This window comes from Lipotes vexillifer, unplaced genomic scaffold (genome assembly GCF_000442215.2).
Source record: "Lipotes vexillifer unplaced genomic scaffold, Lipotes_vexillifer_v1.1 scaffold1038, whole genome shotgun sequence".
NCBI lineage: Eukaryota > Metazoa > Chordata > Mammalia > Artiodactyla > Lipotidae > Lipotes > Lipotes vexillifer.
In genome coordinates this window covers 551577-571695 of record NW_006780148.1, presented here as the reverse complement: position 1 = coordinate 571695, position 20119 = coordinate 551577, and the positions used below count along the sequence as shown (strand labels likewise).

Here is a 20119-nt window from a genome sequence, read left to right as displayed (position 1 = left end):
CTGGCTCCAAGACCAGGCCCAGCCATGCCAGGGAGCCTGGCACAGAGATGCTGCTGAACGCGACGCTGATTAAATTCCCTGATTGAGGAGCCTCAGCATCCCGGTCCAGAGTGGGAGCGCCAGCAACATTTAGCACAATCTGCTTGGATCCTTAATTAGGTTATTTTTCAAGACCTTTTCAAGGTCTTGTCCCCTTTCCTCAACTTCCTCTGGCCCCTTCTCTCTGGGTCCCTGTCAGAGAAGGGAAACAGAGCAGTGTGGGGCTCCCCTCCATCTCTCTTCCAGGGAGAAAGGAAAAGGAGCAGAAGAGGCTGTTTTCCTTGCAGAAGATGCGTCTAACACAAGCCGTGACCGCTCAAGGTGGCTGCAGCCCCATCTGAAGGGCTAAATCTCCACGCTCGCCCGGCTGATCCGTTTTGTTTTCTGGCGAAACTGGGTTTCCAATTCAAACCTGCCTCTTCCTCCATCCTTTATCCGGACAGCTCGCAAGTGTTTTCCTGGGAAGCGTGATTATGTGGCACTTAGTGTATTTTCTCACCTTCCTGTGTCCACCTGGTAAAAATAAAATAAAACAAAACAAAACAAAATAAAGGAGCCTGGGACTGAACTGTCGTTATTTTTTAAAAGGGGAGAGTGGGGTCACATGATGGCGAGTAACTGATTCAGTGAAGTGGCTGCAAGTCCGGGTTTGCTGCACAGCCGGCCCCTCCCGGCGGGGGCGCTGACGTCACGGAAAAGCCCCGGCGCGGGTCAGCCGGGCCGGTATAAACCGCGGGGCCGCCGCGGCTGCGTGCGGCGGGCTCCGGCGGAGGCACAGACGGCGGCAACGCGCGAGCACCCTGCGCTCGGCGGCCCCAGCATCACAGCGCTCACCGACCCTCGGACGCCCAAGTAAGCCAGGCGGCCCGCGGGGGCTCTCCCGACTTTGGAGAGGGGTGGGGGGCTGGTTGGGGAAGGGGTGGGCGTTCCCAGCCCGCAGAACTTTCTAAGTTGAGAAAAGAGCCTTCGGAACGTGCTGTCCGCACTGTGGTTTTCCAGGTCGGGGGCAAAGTTTAAGGTGCAAAGGATGCCATCTGTCATCAGCAGGTTCCTTGCTTCAGTTCAGGAAGAGGGCCACCTCCTCCTACAGGCTGTGGTCAGAGGGCAGCCGTCAGGCTCTGGTTGTTTGAATTCAAGTCGGCCAACGGGGGCGCTGCTCGTGAGATTAAAAAACCCGGCTGATCATCGCGGTCAGGGTCGTGCTTAGGGTCATCGACGGGTTGGGGTGTGGAGGGTGGGGGTGAGCGTGGGAAGGGGAGTGTCTGTGCATTTCTCGCTCTCCCGAGTGGATCTTGCTGATTCAAATAAGAATGCTTCGACTTTATCTCAAGGACCCTGGGAGTACAGACCTCCGTGCAAGGGGGACCTCCGTGCAGCTTTCCCTTGGGAAAGGGAAAGTTGTAGCGAAGTTGTTGAATGTCTTTGGGGAGAGCCTTTGACCTGATTTGCTTCAGAAAGGTGGGAATCTGAGTTGAATTCAAGAACTCTTGAAGCGGACATGGTTTAATAAGAGTGAAGCATTTTCTCTGCGAATTTGACAGGTCTGAACCTGAGCGGGTTGTTTCCTTGCCAGAAGGACAAGGCATGGGGCTGGGATGTTTTAAATGTGATATCCGTGGACAGGAGGGCAGAGCTGAGGCATAAACCTCAAACAAATTCTTCCCTGCCCCTCAAATAATAGCTAATTCAGGCAGCTGGGGAGCATCCGGGCAACTTTACTAAACATGGAAGTTCCAATAATCGCTTGTCCAGTCCAGCCAGGGGGAGTGATGTCATTGTCACGTGTTTCCCACTGAGGCCCACTGGATGCTGGTGCAATTAAGAGCCATGTTTAGACAAGAGCAGCTAATCTGGCCAGCCTGTCCCCAGCTGCATTAACTTGTTGCTTTTCAAGCCATCTCTGGAGGCTGTTGGTTCCTACTGGCTGCCTCTGTGCCAGCTCTGAGTGGGGAATCCCCAGGCTTCCTTGAAGATGGAGGAAGCCCCAGGGCAGTGGGGGATATTAATGGTATTTTTGCCTCTTTGCAAGTAACAGTCTGCCTAAGGAGCTGGTGACAGAGTGTGTGTGTGTGTGTGTGTGTGTGTGTGTGTGTGTGTGTGTGTGTTCGGTTGAAAGCCTGTTGACTGCTTCATTGGTGTTCCTTGTGTTAGGGTTACTTAGGTCTCACCTCATTTCATAAAACATCACTGATGACTGTGTTTAAGCCCCCTGAGCTCTCACTCATGTTTCCTAATGCTAACACCTTGGCTGCTTTGCTCTCTAGGACCCAACGATGACTCTGAATAATGTCACCATGCGCCAGGGCACTGTGGGCATGCAGCCGCAGCAGCAGCGCTGGAGCATCCCAGCCGATGGCAGGCATTTGATGGTCCAGAAAGAGCCCCACCAGTACAGCCAGCGCAACCGTCACTCTGCTACCCCCGAGGACCACTGCCGCCGGAGCTGGTCCTCCGACTCCACGGACTCAGTCATCTCCTCCGAGTCGGGGAACACCTACTACCGGGTGGTTCTCATAGGGGAGCAGGGGGTGGGCAAGTCCACTCTGGCCAGCATCTTTGCAGGCGTGCATGACAGCATGGACAGTGACTGCGAAATGCTGGGAGGTAGGTGGACCAGCCCCAGCGGGCTTCTGTGGTCAGCAGTGGTCCAGGAGAAAGAGCAAGTAGGTGGGTCATTTATCTGCAGAGTTGGAAACTGCGATTATGCATTCTTGGCTCTGGCTCGGGAGCTGAGTCCCCACAAAAGCACTGGCATAAGCTCCTGGGACAAGCAAATGAAAATGCTCGTAGATAGAGCCTGGGCCAGAAAGGGAATTTCTTAGATTCCAGCTCTAAAGGGACTGGGGAGACAGATTATAGAGGGCAGAGCCAGAGGGTCAGGATCCCACCTCTGGCTATTGCCATTTCTGACCTGGACCTTTCAAGAACTGAGTGTAGACACAGCCTTTCTCCATGGTGACACCTAAAACCAAACCGATTTGAAAAACTGTTAGGATGAATTCACTAGTTTGTTTATTGCAATATTAGAGGCTTTTGAGGGTATAAAATCATTTAAAATCTGTATTTTAAATAGCACATTTTAAAAAATAGTGAAATACAACAATGATGATACATATATTTGTATAGAGTCACAGTTTTTCAAGACAACTTTCCCTGTACAATCTCATTTAAAATATTTATTATTTAAGCCTTGATTTCCAAAACTAATTTGAGGTGACACAGTCTCAAAAATTCACATATTCCTCAAATACGTGTAAAGCATAGCACTACATTCTGGGAAGTAAGATGAGGATCCTAATAGTCGATGGTTTTCATACAGTGTCTTTCAGCCACGGCTCCCATCTTAGACAATGCCAGGGTCGCTGTGTGTCCCTGTTTGCAGCTGCAGAAATGAAGGAAGAGCCTTCCAGTTCTTGTCCCAGTGGCATGGTCTATCTCTATGCTCAGTTGCAGCTCACAGCTGAATCACACACTTCCGGAGTAGGAAGATGTCTTAGTGATGACTCGGTTCTGCCGTCTACTTCAGGCATAGAAATCCTACTCCTTCCTCACTACTGTCAGCCCATTTCTACTAAACGTTTATTCTTCCATTGTCCGGGAGTTCACTGCTTCATGAGGCAGTTCCGAACTGGCTTTAAATGATGACTCATTGATGGAACACTGATTTCTCTCCTCACTCCTGAAATCTCAGGGACGATAGCTAAACCGTATTTCAAGGGAGAAAGAGGGTCAGTCTCTCTTTTTATGTAAAAGCCTGTGGGTGAGTGTCACTATAGGAGAAAGGGAGGAGGAACTACCATCTAGAATGCGCATTTGCAGTGGGACATGCACTTTATTGGGAGCCTTATATTTGCTACTGTTTATTTTGGTCCTGACATTATTCCTGTACTCATGTGAGTAAACTGAGTCTTAGGGACTTTGCTAGAATCACCCACTGGGACAGCTGGAATTAGAACTCAGGATTTTATAATGTTAGTTTGGTGGTGTTCTCCTTCTGTCATTGATAGGGGACTTGCTATGTGCCAGGCACTGTGCTAAGTACTTCCCGCAAGTATTTTGATAATACTTATGAAAATCGAACCAATTTGGTATTAATATTCCTATTTTACAGGTGAAGAAATGGAAGCTTATGAAGTCAAGTGACTTTTCCAGGTTGAAAAAGCTAGTCCGTGGTCTGGACAGGATTCAAAACTAGTTGTGGTTGAACCTAAATCCTGTGTTCTTTGGCTGTACTTGGCAGCCCCTGGATTTAGCATCCAAATGCTGTTACATACTGTAGCACGTTGGGCTGGGTACTGACCACATGCCTGGCTCCATGCTAGGCTCTGGGGTACCCAGTGATGAACGAGGTACACCATACATACCCTCTTAGGAAGGAGGGTGTCAGTGGCTATAATTCAGAGCAGGATAAAACTATATGAATACCTTAAGTGACAATAAAGTGCTTTGGAGACTGATATAAAGGAGAGACCAACCAAGAGTTTTTGTTTCTTTAGGAGGGAGGAATTGAAACAGTTAGTGGATAACAGACTTTCAAAAATGTTTGTCTATTAGAGTGCAGTGGTATCTATCCAGAGGGTGGTATCCCCATAGGCATAGAGTATTAAGAAGATTGACCCATCCCTGAAACTTGAGAAGGCAGGCTCCGGTATCTGGGAAGCTTCTTTGTTTAATAGGGACAGGGGGCAGTTGGTAGAGAGAATCCTTTCCTTATCTCCTCAAAGAGGGAATCTTGGACAAAAAGAAGCTTCTCAGCTGACTCATCCTACCTAACGTGTCCTATTTGAGTAACTAAATTTATACTGTCTAGGGTTACAGCCCTTACGTATAGGTGGCTATTGGAATCACTAGTTGGCTTTTATGTTTCCCAAAGAGAGGATTTTCCACGGCATTTCACTGCATTGTTCTTTTTTCAGCATTAACCATAAGAAAAAAACTACACAATACTCTCATCCTCATTTCTCCAAATAAAGATGGATGTTGTTAAGATTATATTGCAATAATCTTATGACTCTCTGTGCACGCTTAATGCCGTTCATTCATTCATCCATCCATCCATCCATTCACCCCTAAACAGTTACTGAACCTATACCGTGGAGCTTGATGTGACACCCTGAGGACATACAAAGAGTCATGGGGCTTCTTCCTTAAAGATGCTTACAGTATATGCAGTAGAGATCAGCTATAAATTGATAGGATGTGATAAGTGTCTTCAAAGAGGTACAAGGGCAGTGCTGTGGGAATTCAGAGGAGAAAATAAATATTATTTCTGGCTGTGAAAATCAGAAAAAGGTTCATGGAAGTGGTGGTCTCTGAGCTGGACCCTAAAGACCACTAGGTTTTGGAAGCCCTGAGGTAGGTGGAAGGCATTGCACGTGTGCACAGGGAGTACAGGAGAGAGCCCCGGACTCGCAGCCTGATGATGTGAGTTCAGACCCCAGTTTTGACACTGACTTAGCTAGGTGCCCTGGGGACAAGACACTTACCCTCCTTAAGCTTCCTTGTTAGTAAAATAGAGACAATAACTACTTCAAAGGGTATTAAGAGGATAACAGGTGATAGTGCCTGGCACATAGTAAGTACCGAGTGAACGAACATTAGTTAGAGCTGATTCTGAATCTGTTGTTTCCTTTCCTTGGGCTTATCTTCCGCAACTGGACCTTTCATTGCTTGAAGTCCTCATCCACTTTGGTCCCTCTTGGCTGGGGCCCCGTGATATGTGCAGAGGAGACGTGAGCCACTAGGGGATAGGCCAGTATTCCTAAGCAGGAGTTCCTTTAGGGTTCCTTGGGATCCTCTGCACTCTGAAAGCTGAAAGCAGTTGAGAGTTTTGAGGGGAGAGGGGTGCTGCAGCCTCAGAACTTTCGAGGGGCTGCCTTAGCCGGTTCCAGCGGGTAAGAGAACTCTTGGGCAGTTTCACACACAGCGCTTGAGCCAGTCTCGAGCAGGATGGTCCTCCAAGCACAGTGGGGGTCAGATGCAGACAGACAAGTCGAGGTGCGCTAGTCCAGGGAAGATGGCTGCAGATAACAAACTCCATCCCACACCTCAGGATGATCTCTCTTGCTACGCAGGGTGTGAGTACACACCCCAGGCTTTCATGGAGAGGACCGGAAAAATGAGGACTCCCCAGACCAGGTTACTGAAAAGCCTTATAAGCCAATAGGCCTTAACCCTTTCTCCATACACCTTAACCCAGAGCAAATTTCAAAGGACTCTTCTAGAATTTTATATTCTTTTATTTCCCCTCTTCTCACCCAGTTAACCCTTGAAAAGGCTGAAAGGTGGGGACTAAGAGAAGAAGAGAAAATAGAGCTTTGGTGGCAAGCAGGTCCTCTCCTGGTCGCAGAAGGCTCTCAAGCAGGATGCTTTGAGTGAGAAATCCTTGGGGCATGTGGCCAGAGGTGATACATAAGCCCAGGTGCAGGGCATATGCACAAAGCAGGGCGGAGGTGTATTGCTTTAGGCTTTTGGGTTTCCGGCACAATGACTTTCAGGCAGAGGTAAGTCCAGTCAGAATGATCCTATCAGGAACTTTCCAGAACAGCAAAGCAGTTTGGCCTTACTTTTGCAGCTGGAATCTTTAGTCCACTTTTTCTCTAGACTTCTTCTGGTACCTCGTAAACCAAGAGAAAGTTTGAGTTTGCTTTTCCCCTTAGCTATTGGGATACAGTATGTTTCTGTCCGAACTACTAAAGATTCAAATGAATCTCTTGTGCCTACTGTTGCGTGGTGAGTGATGAGCTGAGGGCAGAGAAAGTGCTTTTTTGAGTTTTCTGAGTGCAGGGAGGTCTTTCAGAGAAAAGAGAAAAACTCTGAGGTGGTAAGGGGCAGTCAGCTCCCCCGCCCCCTACCCCCATCTGTGCTGCTCAAGCTTTGATGATTTGCACTTGGTTGTGTAAATTTGCCTGTTGAGGTCATGAGGCTCTACTCTCCAGTAAGCCAAATTAGGCATTTCACTGTGATCCCATTCATGATACATATTGTGGATGGCAAACATGATGGGAATAATAGATTTAAAATCCCCCAGTGGGAAACTGTTAACATCATTTAGAAGAATGACACCTAAAGAGATGGGAAAACTGATAGATAGACAGAGCCATTCCTGGCTAATTTTATTCTCATTTGTCCATATTTTCTTTTCTTTCCCTCTCCTGATTCTAATTCTTAGAGGAAGAAACATTGAACCAGGAGCATTGCTTTTTATAAACCCCTCACTATTATGAAACAGGAAATGCCCTGGTTCCTACAATGCAGGGCTCTTAAGCTAGGATTTACCTATAGTAGGGAATGGCAAGTATGGCAGGAGCCAACTTCCTCCATCTGAAGAAGTGATGATAGCAGTTAATATTTATTGCATTCCTACTTTGTGCCCAGGCTTAATATATGTAATTGTCACAGCCCTGAGGTGTGGATACTGTTATCAATCCCATTTCACAGATGAAGAAACTGAGGCTCAGAGAACTTAAGTAAGCAGTCCTGAGCCAAACAGTTAATAAGAGATGGCACCCAGATTTGAATTCAGGTTTGCTTGTGCTCACAAGCCAGAATGCTATATTTATCATTTATTCATTCATTTGATAAGTATTTACTGAGCACCTGCAATCTACCAGGCGCTGTCCTGGGTGCTGGGCGAAATAGCAGTAAGCAGCATAGATGCAAGTCTCTGCCTTAACATTCTGGAAGACGAGAGGGACAGAAAATAATAAAATAAGTAAGTTAAATGGATTCATGTTAGATGGCAGTCAGCACAATGAAGAAAAATGAAACAAGGAAGGGAGTAAGGATTATTGGTAGCAGAGAGGCGATGGAATTCTAAATAGATGGTCAGGGAACACATCCCCCAGAAAGAGAGAAGGGAACAAGCCTTTTGATATTTGAGAGAACAGATTCCAGGCAAAAGGAACAGCAAGAAAAATGGCAAAAAATCATTATGAAGATCATAATTCTCAAATGATAAAATTCAAAACAGGAAACCTCATTGTGAAAACAGAGTGGGTATGAGTTCAGTTGTATGGAATTGATGGGAATCTCTCTTGCAAAAATCCCAGTTAACTCAGTTAATCCCCCCTCTCCCCACTCCCACTGATTTTTCTGGGATGGAGCTGCTCTGGCCCTTTGTACTACATTCACCCTTCGCTTGCGTTCCATCTGGGCTCAAGTGCAGGGAGGAAGGTTTCCATTACTAAATAGAGCTGGAGACTGCACTTCTGTTCTACTTAAGATGGAAAAACAAGGCTGTTTATTCCTAGGGAACTGTAATTTTTTTTAACCAAGAAAACTTCGCAAAAGCAGGGATAGTTTCAAGATTTTTTTCTTGCACATCTCAAAAGAGGAGAAATGTCTCTGAGATGAGAGCTCCTGAAATGGCCAGTGAATGTTCAGTAATCACCCCACTGAAAGGTGCAGCGGGTTTTTCCATAGAAGGCTTATGAGCTGGGTTTACAGTTCTGCTGGGCCGTTAGTGTTTCTCACGGCACCGTCCATGGACTCTGAGTCAAAAGCAGTAAAGTGAGTTTATTCTCCTGAATGGCTTTACTATATAAAAGGTATAGAAATGATGAAAACAAATGCCTTTCATTTCAAGCATTTAGTGATACACGTTCAGAAGATGTAGGTGTTCTGCTTATTACTAAGCAGAATGCTGGAGGAATATATGTAGAATGTTGTTGAAGGTGATTAAAAAAATAATTTGCCTGTGTGAATATTTACACAGTTTACTCTGTATATTTACATAATTAGTTGCATATTTAGTTAAGTTTATTTTCTGGCATAATTTTCTACACCCTTTTACAGAAAAGTGTTGCCTATTTGCCTGCCTCCAGGATCACTGTTCTTTCTTTTCCAGAAGATACATATGAGCGAACACTGATTGTTGATGGGGAAAGTGCAACAATTATACTCCTGGACATGTGGGAAAATAAGGTATGCAGAGTCTGTAGCTCTCTGTAAATTCCTTCAGGGCCTGCCTTCCAACAGGCTGTTTGGGGCAAGGGTGACATTGCCCTTTTTGATGTTCCAGATGAGGTGGACTCATTTTCTTGATTAAAAGCGTTTACTTCTGAAGAATGAAACTGTTCTAAGGAACAAGTTGTTCATAAATGAGCTTTGAATAACAAGCAAGTTGCAGTGATTTGCCCTTAGTTCTATTCAAGAATACAAAAAAGTGTATTTGTTTTAGGGAAAGTGCCAGTAAGTATGGATGATAATTTTAAACTACATAAAAACATATTATATGAAGCTGACACTCTCACTACTAGTTTTCAACATTTGCTTTTTAAAGGTTTGGGGTTTCTGAGCCTATTTGCTAGACCTTCTGTTTATTAAGAACCCTCCTATGCTAACAAAAGGATTCTTAATTTTATCACTTAGGGGCAAAAGAGTTTTATGGAAGCCAGGAAAGACTAATTTTTGGTAGCTTAAATAAAATTGGAAATATTGTTTGGCAGACTGTTTGTATAATTTATCAACTCAAGCTGTAGGAGGAATCATAAAGTAAAACTTTTTGGCATCAGTGCTCTCTGAGCTAGGAGTCTTTACAGCCACAGACATCTTGTAGGCATGGAAGACTGATGCCTTTTGGAGAGTTGGAATAAGTTTTCTTCCTTTCTCATATCAGCAAGGGTACTTTAGGATAAACACATTGTCTCTTTCAAACTAACACCTCATTTACCAGGCAAGTCTGAGCTCATGGGAGATCTCATTTCATCAGGGGGAGAATGAGTGGCTCCAAGACCACTGCATGCAAGTCGGGGATGCCTACCTGATTGTCTACTCCATCACGGACCGAGCCAGCTTTGAGAAGGCATCTGAACTTCGAATCCAGCTCCGCAGGGCCCGGCAGACAGAGGACATTCCTATAATTCTGGTTGGCAATAAAAGTGACCTGGTGCGGTGCCGGGAAGTGTCTGTATCAGGTGAGAGGAGTGGTGCCAATACCGTAGAAACTGTCTCTGGGTCACCTGCATTTTCCTTCCAACAGTTGTTCTTTCCTTCCTCTTTCATGAAGCTGGAACCAGGGACTTGTTAAAATGCCACATGGAGTTTTATGCGTACTCTCTAAGGTGCCCATGTTCCCAGCAGATCATCTGTTCTACTTGCAGGATTCCAGTCTCCCTATCCCCAAGGCTTTCCCTGGAATTCCTTTAGGGAAGAGGTCATGCTCAGGGGTTTACTGGCAGTCCCCAGCCTTTGCTCCTTGTCCTTTCTATTCTCCAGGGAGATCTCAAGAGTCCTGGGAAGTGAAAGTAGCATCTTCAAGCAAGAAGGACGGGAACTTTGATTTAGGGGCACTGTGAGAGTCTCACTGAGATTAAGAATTCCACTCTGGTTGCCTCTGGTTCCTGTAGACCCTAGAAACACCCTCCCAGCCCTTACCCTTTGCTTCCTAAGTTTCAGTTAAGGCATCAGTCTGATGGTGTCACGTATCCTTTGTCGTACTTGGTTCAGGGATAATTCCTGTTTGTTGAGTTGGCACCCAAGTGCCTTTGGGGGCCCTTAAAATTTTATTGGCCTAATACAGATTTGGTACGATGGTAAAAAAATAAAATACTGTATTGCCAGGCTCCACCCAGGAGAAAAGAACCCTGTTGAATACTTAATAGACCCAACCAGCTTGGGAATGTCTTACTCTTAAGAAATGACTGTCTACAGTAGTCATTTTTTTCCAAACCAAAACTTGGACACCTGGTCATTGAACACAATAGAACATTCGAAAATGAGACTTTCAGAAAAGCTTGTTTTGATAGATTGCCATAATTGTATTGTACTGTGTGAAATTCTCCAACTTTTTTTCAAAATATCTCATCAGAGCTTAAAAAAATGTTTTTCAGAGAGGAAAGTCAAATAGTCAGATTCTTATTTTCAATTCAGGAAACTGACTCAGGAGAAAGCGTAAAGAACATGAACTTGAGAGTGAAGCAGGCCTGGATTCACACCTGTCACTTACAGGCTATGTGAACTGCCTCAAGTTTTTAAAGGACCACCTCTCTCCCCTCCAGTCTCATCACCTATCTGAAAGGGATAATGTATTCTTAAAGATTGTTGTAAACATTAAAAAAATGTTTATAAAATATTCAACCCAGTTCCTTATGGGAATAAATTTAGGCTATGGCTTTGACTAATTAATATTCTGATATTTGATGAAATTGGAGTTTCACACAGTGAATTTGGTGGGCCAGATCTAAAGCCCATCTCTCCTGTTTCCAGGAACCTTCGTGTGAGAGTCTTTCCTTCTATTTAAGCCCTGGGAGGACATGTGTCCCAGTGGCCTCCTGTATCCATCGCATATATGACTGACTTAGAGTTCCCTAGAGGACCATTTAAAATTAGGACTCATCCAGCTTGGCTTTCTGTGTGTAGGGTCATATTCTGCAGCCCCCCTGACTTTCTTCTCCCCTCCTTTCCCCACCAGAAGGGAGAGCGTGTGCTGTGGTGTTCGACTGCAAGTTCATCGAGACCTCTGCAGCTGTCCAGCACAACGTCAAGGAGCTGTTTGAAGGCATTGTGAGGCAGGTCCGCCTCCGGCGGGACAGCAAGGAGAAAAATGAGCGGCGGCTGGCCTATCAGAAGAGGAGGGAGAGCATCCCCCGGAAAGCCAGGCGCTTCTGGGGCAAGATCGTGGCCAAAAACAACAAGAACATGGCATTTAAGCTCAAGTCCAAATCCTGCCATGACCTCTCTGTGCTCTAGGCACCCGGAGTCATCCAATGTCCCCCAGTGGACATCACTGAAGGCCATTGGGACCCATAATCTATATTAGATTGGATTCTTAAGTATTGTTAGATGTGGCTTCCCCTGTTGTTAGCTGGGAACTAACGTGCTAGGCTGATGGGCAGCAAAATGCATGAGAAATGAAAGAGCTTTGTGAAGACTCAGTATTTATTTACAGGAAAAGCCTGACCTTTGCTGCTTGAACACCCAAGACTCATTAGGGGACATGGTTGGTGTTCACATGTGTTTCCTTCTCTCCTTTGGCTAGTAGAGAATTGAAGCCTACAAAATAATGCCTAGACAACAATTTTTCATTATTAAAATTTTGCCTGGTGTTCTGTTATGTGAATTTGAGGCCGATCAGTGGGTCATAAACAAATATAGGAAAGCCATCAAAGGAATTTTTCAAAGGAGGGAGAACTTCTTTCTCTGTACCTTATATTTGTGGAGCTAGGATTGCAGAACTGGGTTCATCACGATCATCACTGTTATTGCTCCATGAAGCTGTGAAAAGAAACGGTGGACTTGCTGGAAACTAAAGCTTAGTAAACAATTTTTGTTCAGTGCCCACAGTCAGGGATCCAGAAGCCTATAGAATTGGGAACTGCTACATGTACCACTAATGGGTTCAAAAATTATATCTTTACTACTGTTGTCTTATAATTTTTTATTTAAAGGAAAATTATTTTAATCAAATTCTATTTAGTCAAACCACATTTTATGTTGCATTATTTTTAAAATCATAGGGCCATCATAAAAAATATTTTTAAAATCTAAATTATTGAGAACCTGGAGTGCAAAATACCAAATTTTTCAATATAATCGAAGGTCTGAAGTTTTATAAAACACAAAACATAAATACTTCCAGCATTTTGGGTTGACCCTTTTATGCCACAGCTCTGCTCTATTTATTATTATTTTGCAAAATAACAACCATTTTAACATTTGATAAAGCATATTTATGAACATGTTTCTTAATAAGAAAAATGCCCATTTTATTACCATTTTCTATCTTTTTCAGAATATTCAAGTTTTTACCTATGTCTTATAATAAAATAAATAAAATCTTTGAAAAAAAAGGCATTCCTAAATGTTTTTCCTCCCGACTCAAGATGATTATGATCATTTTGATGTAGCTTCTAGAGCAAGCACGTTATAAAGAAACATACCTATTATTTTATTTCTTCTCTTCATTGGCAACAGCCCAGTCATCATCCGTTTTAAAGAGTATCCCTGACATCTCTCCTTTGACACGTGATTCACAATAATGCAAAGTGATTTTCGGCTGATGCAGTTAGCAAGTATTTGAGGTCATGTAAATACCAAGTTATAGTAAAAGCAAGATTGACCTTTACTTTGGTCTGGCGAATTCCTGACTCAACAGATGGGCTTTGCTTTGCTCCCCAAAGGCTCATGGTCCTAAGCTTGAGTAAAACATTAGAGGAAATTATAAAGGATTAGGGGGGAGAAAAAGGAAACTGGTGATTTTCAGCCGGAGCTCTAGCCAGGCAAGGCTTTTAACCAAATTCTCCCTGACATTTTTACAGCTGGACATTAACACGTGGCTGCTTTCCAGTGGTGCTGTGTAGCCCTTCTGCTTCAAGGGTAGGACTTCCTGCTGTTCCCCATTCACACCTCTGGACCCCCCAGCATGCTGTCTCAACTCCCTATCTTTCTGAGTTTGTAATCAGACATACACTAGTAGTGACAATCAAGGGATCTTGCATATTGCCCAAAGCGACACAGTTTTACAAGGTGTCTCTGTTTTGTTGGCCCTTTCTCCTCCCTTGTCCAAGTTGGGAGCAAAGGTTCCCATCTCTGCACTTTGCATCTGTTTTTTTTTTTTCGGTACGTGGGCCTCTCACTGTTGTGGCCTCTCCCGTTGCGGAGCACAGGCTCCGGACGCGCAGGCTTAGCGGCCATGGCTCACGGGCCCAGCTGCTCCGTGGCATGTGGGATCTTCCTGGACCGGGGCACGAACCCGTGTCCCCTGCATCGGCAGGCGGACTCTCAACCACTGCGCCACCAGGGAAGCCCCTTTGCATCTTTGAATTGGTCAAGGAAACAGTACAGGGAGGTGATAAGAGTAAAGATTCAGGTTATACGGGCCTGGGATGAATCCTGGCTGTGCCATTTAACATGTGTGTCTTTGGAGTAGTTAAAGTTTAAAGCTTCTTAACTATTAGTTTCTCATCTGCAAGTGGGGTTGCTAATAATACCTACCTTGTAAGGTTGTGAGATGGATGTCTTTCAGTCTGCCATACCGTAAAGAGCTCGAGAGATGGCAGTTTTCATTGTCACACATCTTCCATTCTGCATCAGTTAGTTAGTTTTATATGTCTGGAAACTCAAAATCAGGGGCCACTATGTCTTTTCATTTCTTCACTCTCTGCAATACAGTGCTTTGCATATATTGAAGCTTCTTATAGTGTTTCTTCTTGAATGGTTCCTCTCAGTGGCCCAAGGAGGTTGACAGGACATTTTATAGCAAACAAGTCCAGGGGGATATTAGTTCAGATGTGAAATGTCTGGGCTAGGACTGGGGTCCAGATGGAACTAATTTGCATTTTCTAGTATCCAAAACCATTTCCTATACACACAGCTCTTTTCATCCTCACGGACCATCCCCACACACACCACACACACACCACACACACATCCCTCCACACAGCACACACATATACACATACAGCAGACACAGTACACATATATCCCACAGCACACACACCACATAATGTACCTCACACACACCAACACACAGACACACACACATTCTTTATACTCTGTTCTGCCAGATTCAACTGTCCTCCTCACTTATCTCAGATCTTCCCAGGCAAATGGCCGGCCGACAGCTCCCAAGCCTCCTAAGCTTCAGGGCCTGTTGAGGATTGTCACCCCAGAGCTCCCCCAGCTTGAGCCAGGCACACAGTTCTGGTTGCAGTCCAGTCTGAGAGGTGTTTTGGTTTAGAGCTATGGCTCGAGTCAGACAGATCTGGGTTTCAGTCTGGTTTCATCACTGTGGATGTGTGACCAGGAGGAACTTGCTTATCCTCTCAGCCTCAGTTTCCCCGTCTGTGACGTGGGGATGACAATATCACCTACTCCACAGTGTTGTGGTGAGAATAACGTGAGACCGACAAAAGTTCTCGCCCCAAGAGAACTCCCACTTCTTCTCCAACGCAGCATTCTCGCCTTCATTCGCTCACACCTCCTTCAGATTTTACTGGGCATCCAGGCACCATCAGGTGCCGGGAATATAATGATGACTAAGACATCGTCCTGGTCCTCAGAGTAAATTCGACTGTCCCATAAAGCCAAAGAAGGTGGCATTAGAGATAGAAGAAAATGAACTGTGGGAGGATTATACCTGGAAGGCACTAGATTTGCTGCCGTTAGATAAAATTCAAACGAAAGAAAAAAATTATTAAAATGATTGGATTCAGTGTGGAAAAGTAAATTGGGCAATTTTTTTTTTTTTTTTTTGCGGTACGCGGGTCTCTCACTGCTGTGGCCTCTCCCGTTGCAGAGCACAGTCTCCGGACGCGCAGGCACAGCGGCATGTGGGATCTTCCTGGACTGGGGCACGAACCCGTGTCCTCTGCATCGGCAGGCGGACTCTCAACCACTGTGCCACGAGGGAAGCCCAAATTAGGCTATTTTTTAAAATTCCATTTTGGGGAATTAGGAGCACTGGAGAAAAGTTGGATTTTAAGCATCCTACATTTTCGCTCAGTACATGAACTACTCAATACAGGGAACAAGGCAAATAAAATCACTTGGCAAAATCCATGGAGTGCCTGCTTGTGCAAAGGTGCTGTGGAGAATACACGGTGGGAGAAGGCAGTCTCGCCTTTAGGGCGAGAGAGAGACATGGACATATATATACCAACAAACGTAAGGTAGATAGCCAGTGGGAAGCAGCCGCATGGCACAGGGAAACCAGCTCGGTTCTTTGTGGCTGTCTGGAGGGGTGGGATAGGGAGGGAGACAAAGAGGGAAGAGATATGGGAACATATATATATGTATAACTGACTCACTCTGTTATAAAGCAGAAACTAACACACCATTGTAAAGCAATTATACCCCAATAAAGATGTTAAAAAAAAAAAAAAAGAAGCTTATGATATAGTTATGACATATTGGTGGGAGGGGGGCATGGTGTGAATGAGGACAACTGCACAAATAACTAGAATATGACATAGACGATAAGAAGGGGCCATGGAGGTGTGTGAAGTAAGGTGGTTGGAGCTTAGACGGCAAAAAGAATTCCTTGCTTGGCTGGTGCAATCCTGGAATGCTTCTTGGAGGAAGTGGCATTGAGCTTCATCTTGAAGACTACTCAAGATTTCCACAGGTAAGATTGGTTAAAAGAAAGAAAAATGGAGAAGTTGGCCTATGTAAAGAAAATAACATAAGCAAGGGCAGAGAGGCAGGAAAGAGAAAAATCTGTTGAGAAAAATAAAAGAAGTCCAATTTGACTAGGAGCTTCCTGGAAGGTGGTTATGTAAATGGTTAAATATGTGAGGCTCAGAACCAGAAAAATGTAGTTTCACATTCTTACTTGTTAGGTGTAGTGGGTTGAATTGTGCTCCCCCAAAATCCATGTCTACCTCAAATGTGACCTTATTTGGAAATAGAGTCTTTGTAGGTGTACTTAGTTAAGGATCTTGAGATGAAATCATTCTGGATTTGTGGTGGGCCCTAAATCCAATGAGTGATGCCTTTATAAGAGAAAAGAGAGGGAGACAGATGTGGACACAGAAGAGACACGTAGGGATGAAGGCCACATGAAGACGAAAGCAGAGATTGGAGTGATTCAATTGCAAGCAAGCAACAGCAAGGAATGTCTGGCACAACCAGAAGCTGCAGAGGGAAGGAAGGATTCTCCCCTAAAGCATTCTGAGGAATTATGGCTCTGCTGACATCATGATTTTAGATTTTTTGGCCTCCAGAACTGCAAGAGAATACATTTCTGTTGTTTTAAGCCACCAAGTTTATGGTAACATCAGTAACCCTAGGAAATGAAATACACTGGATTATTTAGGGCAACTTAGCCTCTATAAGCCTCAATTTCTTCATCTGAAAAACAAGGATAATACCCATCTCAAAGGATTATCACGAGGATTAAATGTAAAGCGCGAGAGTGACTAACCAGGAAGATAAGAGGGGAGCAGTCATAGACTACGTCAATTTTCAGGCTGAGAAGTTTGGACTTGGTTCAGAAGGCAATGCAGTTTTTGAATATTGCCAAATAGGGTGTGACAGATGAGTGGCGCCGCTTCAGTAGGTGCCCCAGGAGAGCTGACCTGGCAGGAACCAAGAGGCACAAGACCATCCCCTCCCCGCAAGGAGACCGTTGAGGAAGCCTCAGGAACACCTGGCCTAGCGTACCGAGTACTGTGCCCTGGGCAGAGGGAAGGAAGCTGTCCAGCAGGAGAAGCATTGATGTGTCCCTTGGATTTATGAGTACACATATGTGGCAGGGTTCAAAGTTTTGTACAAGGAGTGCTCCCAACGCAGTCAGGCCTGATACCTAAATAGCCAGACTGCAATGCAAATGAGAGAGAGAGAAAGAGCAGAACAGGGTGGGCCCAGGTGTCAGCTGAGGCCCTGGGTTACAAGATTATACCAGAGTAAGGGGGAGGATTCTGATTTTGTGACTGCCTAGGAAACAGCCACAGTACAAGAGACCCGAGACCACCAGTAATGGTCCAGTTTAACTCCTGAAGCTCTGAGGAAGTAAATATTATACACCTGCTTGCCCTGTCATGTGACTAGGGAAAAGGAGTGCCATTGCACACGCACGTGACTCTGCATGAGTGTGCATGTGTGTGCGTGTACGTGTGCCGGTGCGTAAGTGTATGTGTGTATGTGTGTGTGTTGAGGGGCAGAGGTGGGAAGGAGAGGGCTCACAGCTAAGGGAGTAGAGCACTGCAAGTAGAATAACTTTAAAAGTCAACTAGAGGGCTTCCCTGGTGGCGCAGTGGTTGAGAGTCCACCTGGTGATGCAGGGGACGTGGGTTCATGCCCCGGTCTGGGAAGATCCCACATGCCGCGGAGCAGCTGGGCCCGTGGGCCATGGCCGCTGAGCCTGCGCGTCCGGAGCCTGTGCTCCGCAACGGGAGAGGCCACAACAGTGAGAGGCCCTCGTACCGAAAAAAAACAAAAAAAAAGTCAACTAGACTCTCATCTTGCTCCACTTTCCAGTATATTCCCAAAATGCTGCTGCTGTCAGTGGTCTTACTTACTTCAGCACCTATCAAGGAAACTATTTATGAGGTGTGTGCCCTTTCAGAAACTCAAGATGATTTGTAACTTAAGTTTGCTGAGATCGTGGTCAAATAAGTGGAAACAAAAGTGAGCCTGCATCTTTTGTGGTGCTGGTGTTTTTAACCACTTGCTCCGAAGTAGAGAAGCGACCTCTTACTGTCAGGCTTTCGGAAACATGGAAATTTAGGTGGCCTGAGATGTACTGGATCTAGCATCACCCAGAGGCCTCACGGTCGTTGTTTGACTTGCAGAAATCTGGCTGCCTTGTGGGTAATTTGAAACAGTTTTGAAGGGCACTTTCTTGTAGGGTATTTGTAATTTTAGCTACATACACATACACATACACATATACATACCTTCCTACTTATATATGCATGTATATGTACACACACGCACACATTTACAGCAGCCTCATTTGAAGAGAAACCATAATTGTAATACCGATGGCAGATGTTTTAAAATAAATATCTGATGAGGGAACTATAACCCTCACGTGAATATTGGCAAAAGGTACCTTATCAGGACTACCACAGACACAAAGACACAAAGCATGTTGTGAATATCAGAAAATGGGCAAGGCAAAGAGCTGTGAGGACTGCAATTCGATAGTCTGTTAGCTTTTATTTGATTAAAAAATACAGTCAGGGGCTTCCCTGGTGGCGCAGTGGTTGAGAATATGCCTGCCAATGCAGGGGACACGGGTTCGAGCCCTGGTCTGGGAAGATCCCACATGCCGCAGAGTGGCTAGGCCCGTGAGCCACAACTACTGAGCCTGTGCTCCGCCACAAGAGAGGCTGCGACAGTGAGAGGCCCGCGCACCGCGATGCAGAGTGGCCCCTGTTTGCCACAACTAGAGAAAGCCCTCGCACAGAAATGAAGACCCAACACAGCCAAAAATAAATAAATAATTAATTAAAAAACAAAAAACAAAAACAGTCAGGTATACTTGAAAGCAGTACTTTCTTTTTTTTGTAAGCATCAGGTTGGACAAGGCAATGAGGTAGAAGTGGAAATCCTATTAAAAAAAAATCCAAAGGAAATTGCCTGTGATTCATCTGTTTGATTGTAAGATGGAGCTGGTGGCTGGCCATAATGTGTTTCAATATTTGGAAATAGCACTGTGAGGAACTTGGATTATTTGGGGAATGATTGGGCAAAGGGAATTCTGAGCTGAGGTGGAAAAAATAAGTGAAAACAGGACCTCCAGAGGTCTTTCAGACAAGACCTGCCACACTGTGAATGTGCCACCTGGGGAAGCAGGCCGGTGGCTGGGAGGTCGTCCCACGTGCACCTTCACCCAGCATTGCCAGAGGGCACATTTTAACTGTCCTGCATGCATTACTGGAGACGTGGCCAAGACGATGTTGTCCGTAAGGATGGTGGTAGCTAATTGTTATGACTTTGCTAACTTAACATTTGTTAATGCAGCACAGAGTGCTGGATGGTGAACCCCAGTCAACAGCAGACCACAAGACGAAGTGAAATAGAGAAGTTTATTACTCACAGGTCCTGGAGGAAGCACAGCGTGCCTTGAGGGACCACACAGGGAGGTCCAGGCAGGGTGCAGACAGAGTGGCAGGACCTGCACACATGCCTTTATTAAGATTCCAGGATGGAGGGCTTTGCGGTTCTTGGGGCAAGGCTGGATGGGTCAATTCAAACAAAAGAGTGAGAGTTTTGGTAAGCTCCGCGGCGGTCTTATCTAAGGGGTGCGGGGAGACTGTGCTCACAGGGCTACTGGGAAAGCCACATCAGGGACTTACATTTGCTTATGACTCTGTGGGCTATTATCTAGGGCATGCACTTGCATGAAGGGATTCGTGCCAGTTTAAGGCCTCCCACAGGTCACTTGGCCAAATAAAATGGATGCAGAGGCAGCAATACCCTGGGGTAGAGTAGCTTAGCCAAACTCTGGACACGAATGTTTACTGAGCTCTCTTGGTCCCACGGCAGTACACACAGACCTTTTGCCTCCAAAAGATGACTCCAGGTTAGAGCTTGAGACGGCCTAGGATGGCAGAGGGCCTCCTTTTTGCACAGAGAGAAAATGAGACCCCGACAAGTGCGATTTTCTCAGTGACCCAGTTGGGCCAGCACT

The 20119-nt window shown here is 45.3% G+C and overlaps 1 protein-coding gene across 2 annotated transcripts; it reads left to right on the top strand.

The window, feature by feature from the left end:
* The first annotated feature begins 841 nt into the window (after positions 1–841).
* On the top strand, positions 842–13105 carry GEM (GTP binding protein overexpressed in skeletal muscle). 2 transcript variants are annotated; one of them, XM_007453241.1, is made up of 6 exons: positions 842–891; positions 1594–1596; positions 2304–2643; positions 8888–8964; positions 9752–9956; positions 11453–13105. In XM_007453241.1, the coding sequence occupies exons 3-6, from the start codon at positions 2313–2315 to the stop codon at positions 11728–11730; spliced, it is 891 nt and encodes a 296-aa protein (XP_007453303.1). In that variant the 5' UTR covers positions 842–891; positions 1594–1596; positions 2304–2312; the 3' UTR covers positions 11731–13105. The 2 variants fall into 2 exon arrangements, with proteins under 2 accessions (XP_007453303.1, XP_007453302.1); XM_007453240.1 differs by lacking the exons at positions 842–891; positions 1594–1596 and adding an exon at positions 1860–2047.
* The last annotated feature ends 7014 nt before the right edge of the window (positions 13106–20119 follow it).

Bases quoted from the DNA above. Each gene is read 5' to 3' on its own strand.
- GEM (XM_007453240.1), top strand. From the start codon at position 2,012: ATGGAGGAAGCCCCAGGGCAGTGGGGGATATTAATG. The intron at 2,644-8,887 runs GTAGGTGGACCA...TTTCTTTTCCAG, and splicing joins TGACTGCGAAATGCTGGGAG to AAGATACATATGAGCGAACA. The intron at 8,965-9,751 runs GTATGCAGAGTC...TCATTTCATCAG, and splicing joins TGGACATGTGGGAAAATAAG to GGGGAGAATGAGTGGCTCCA.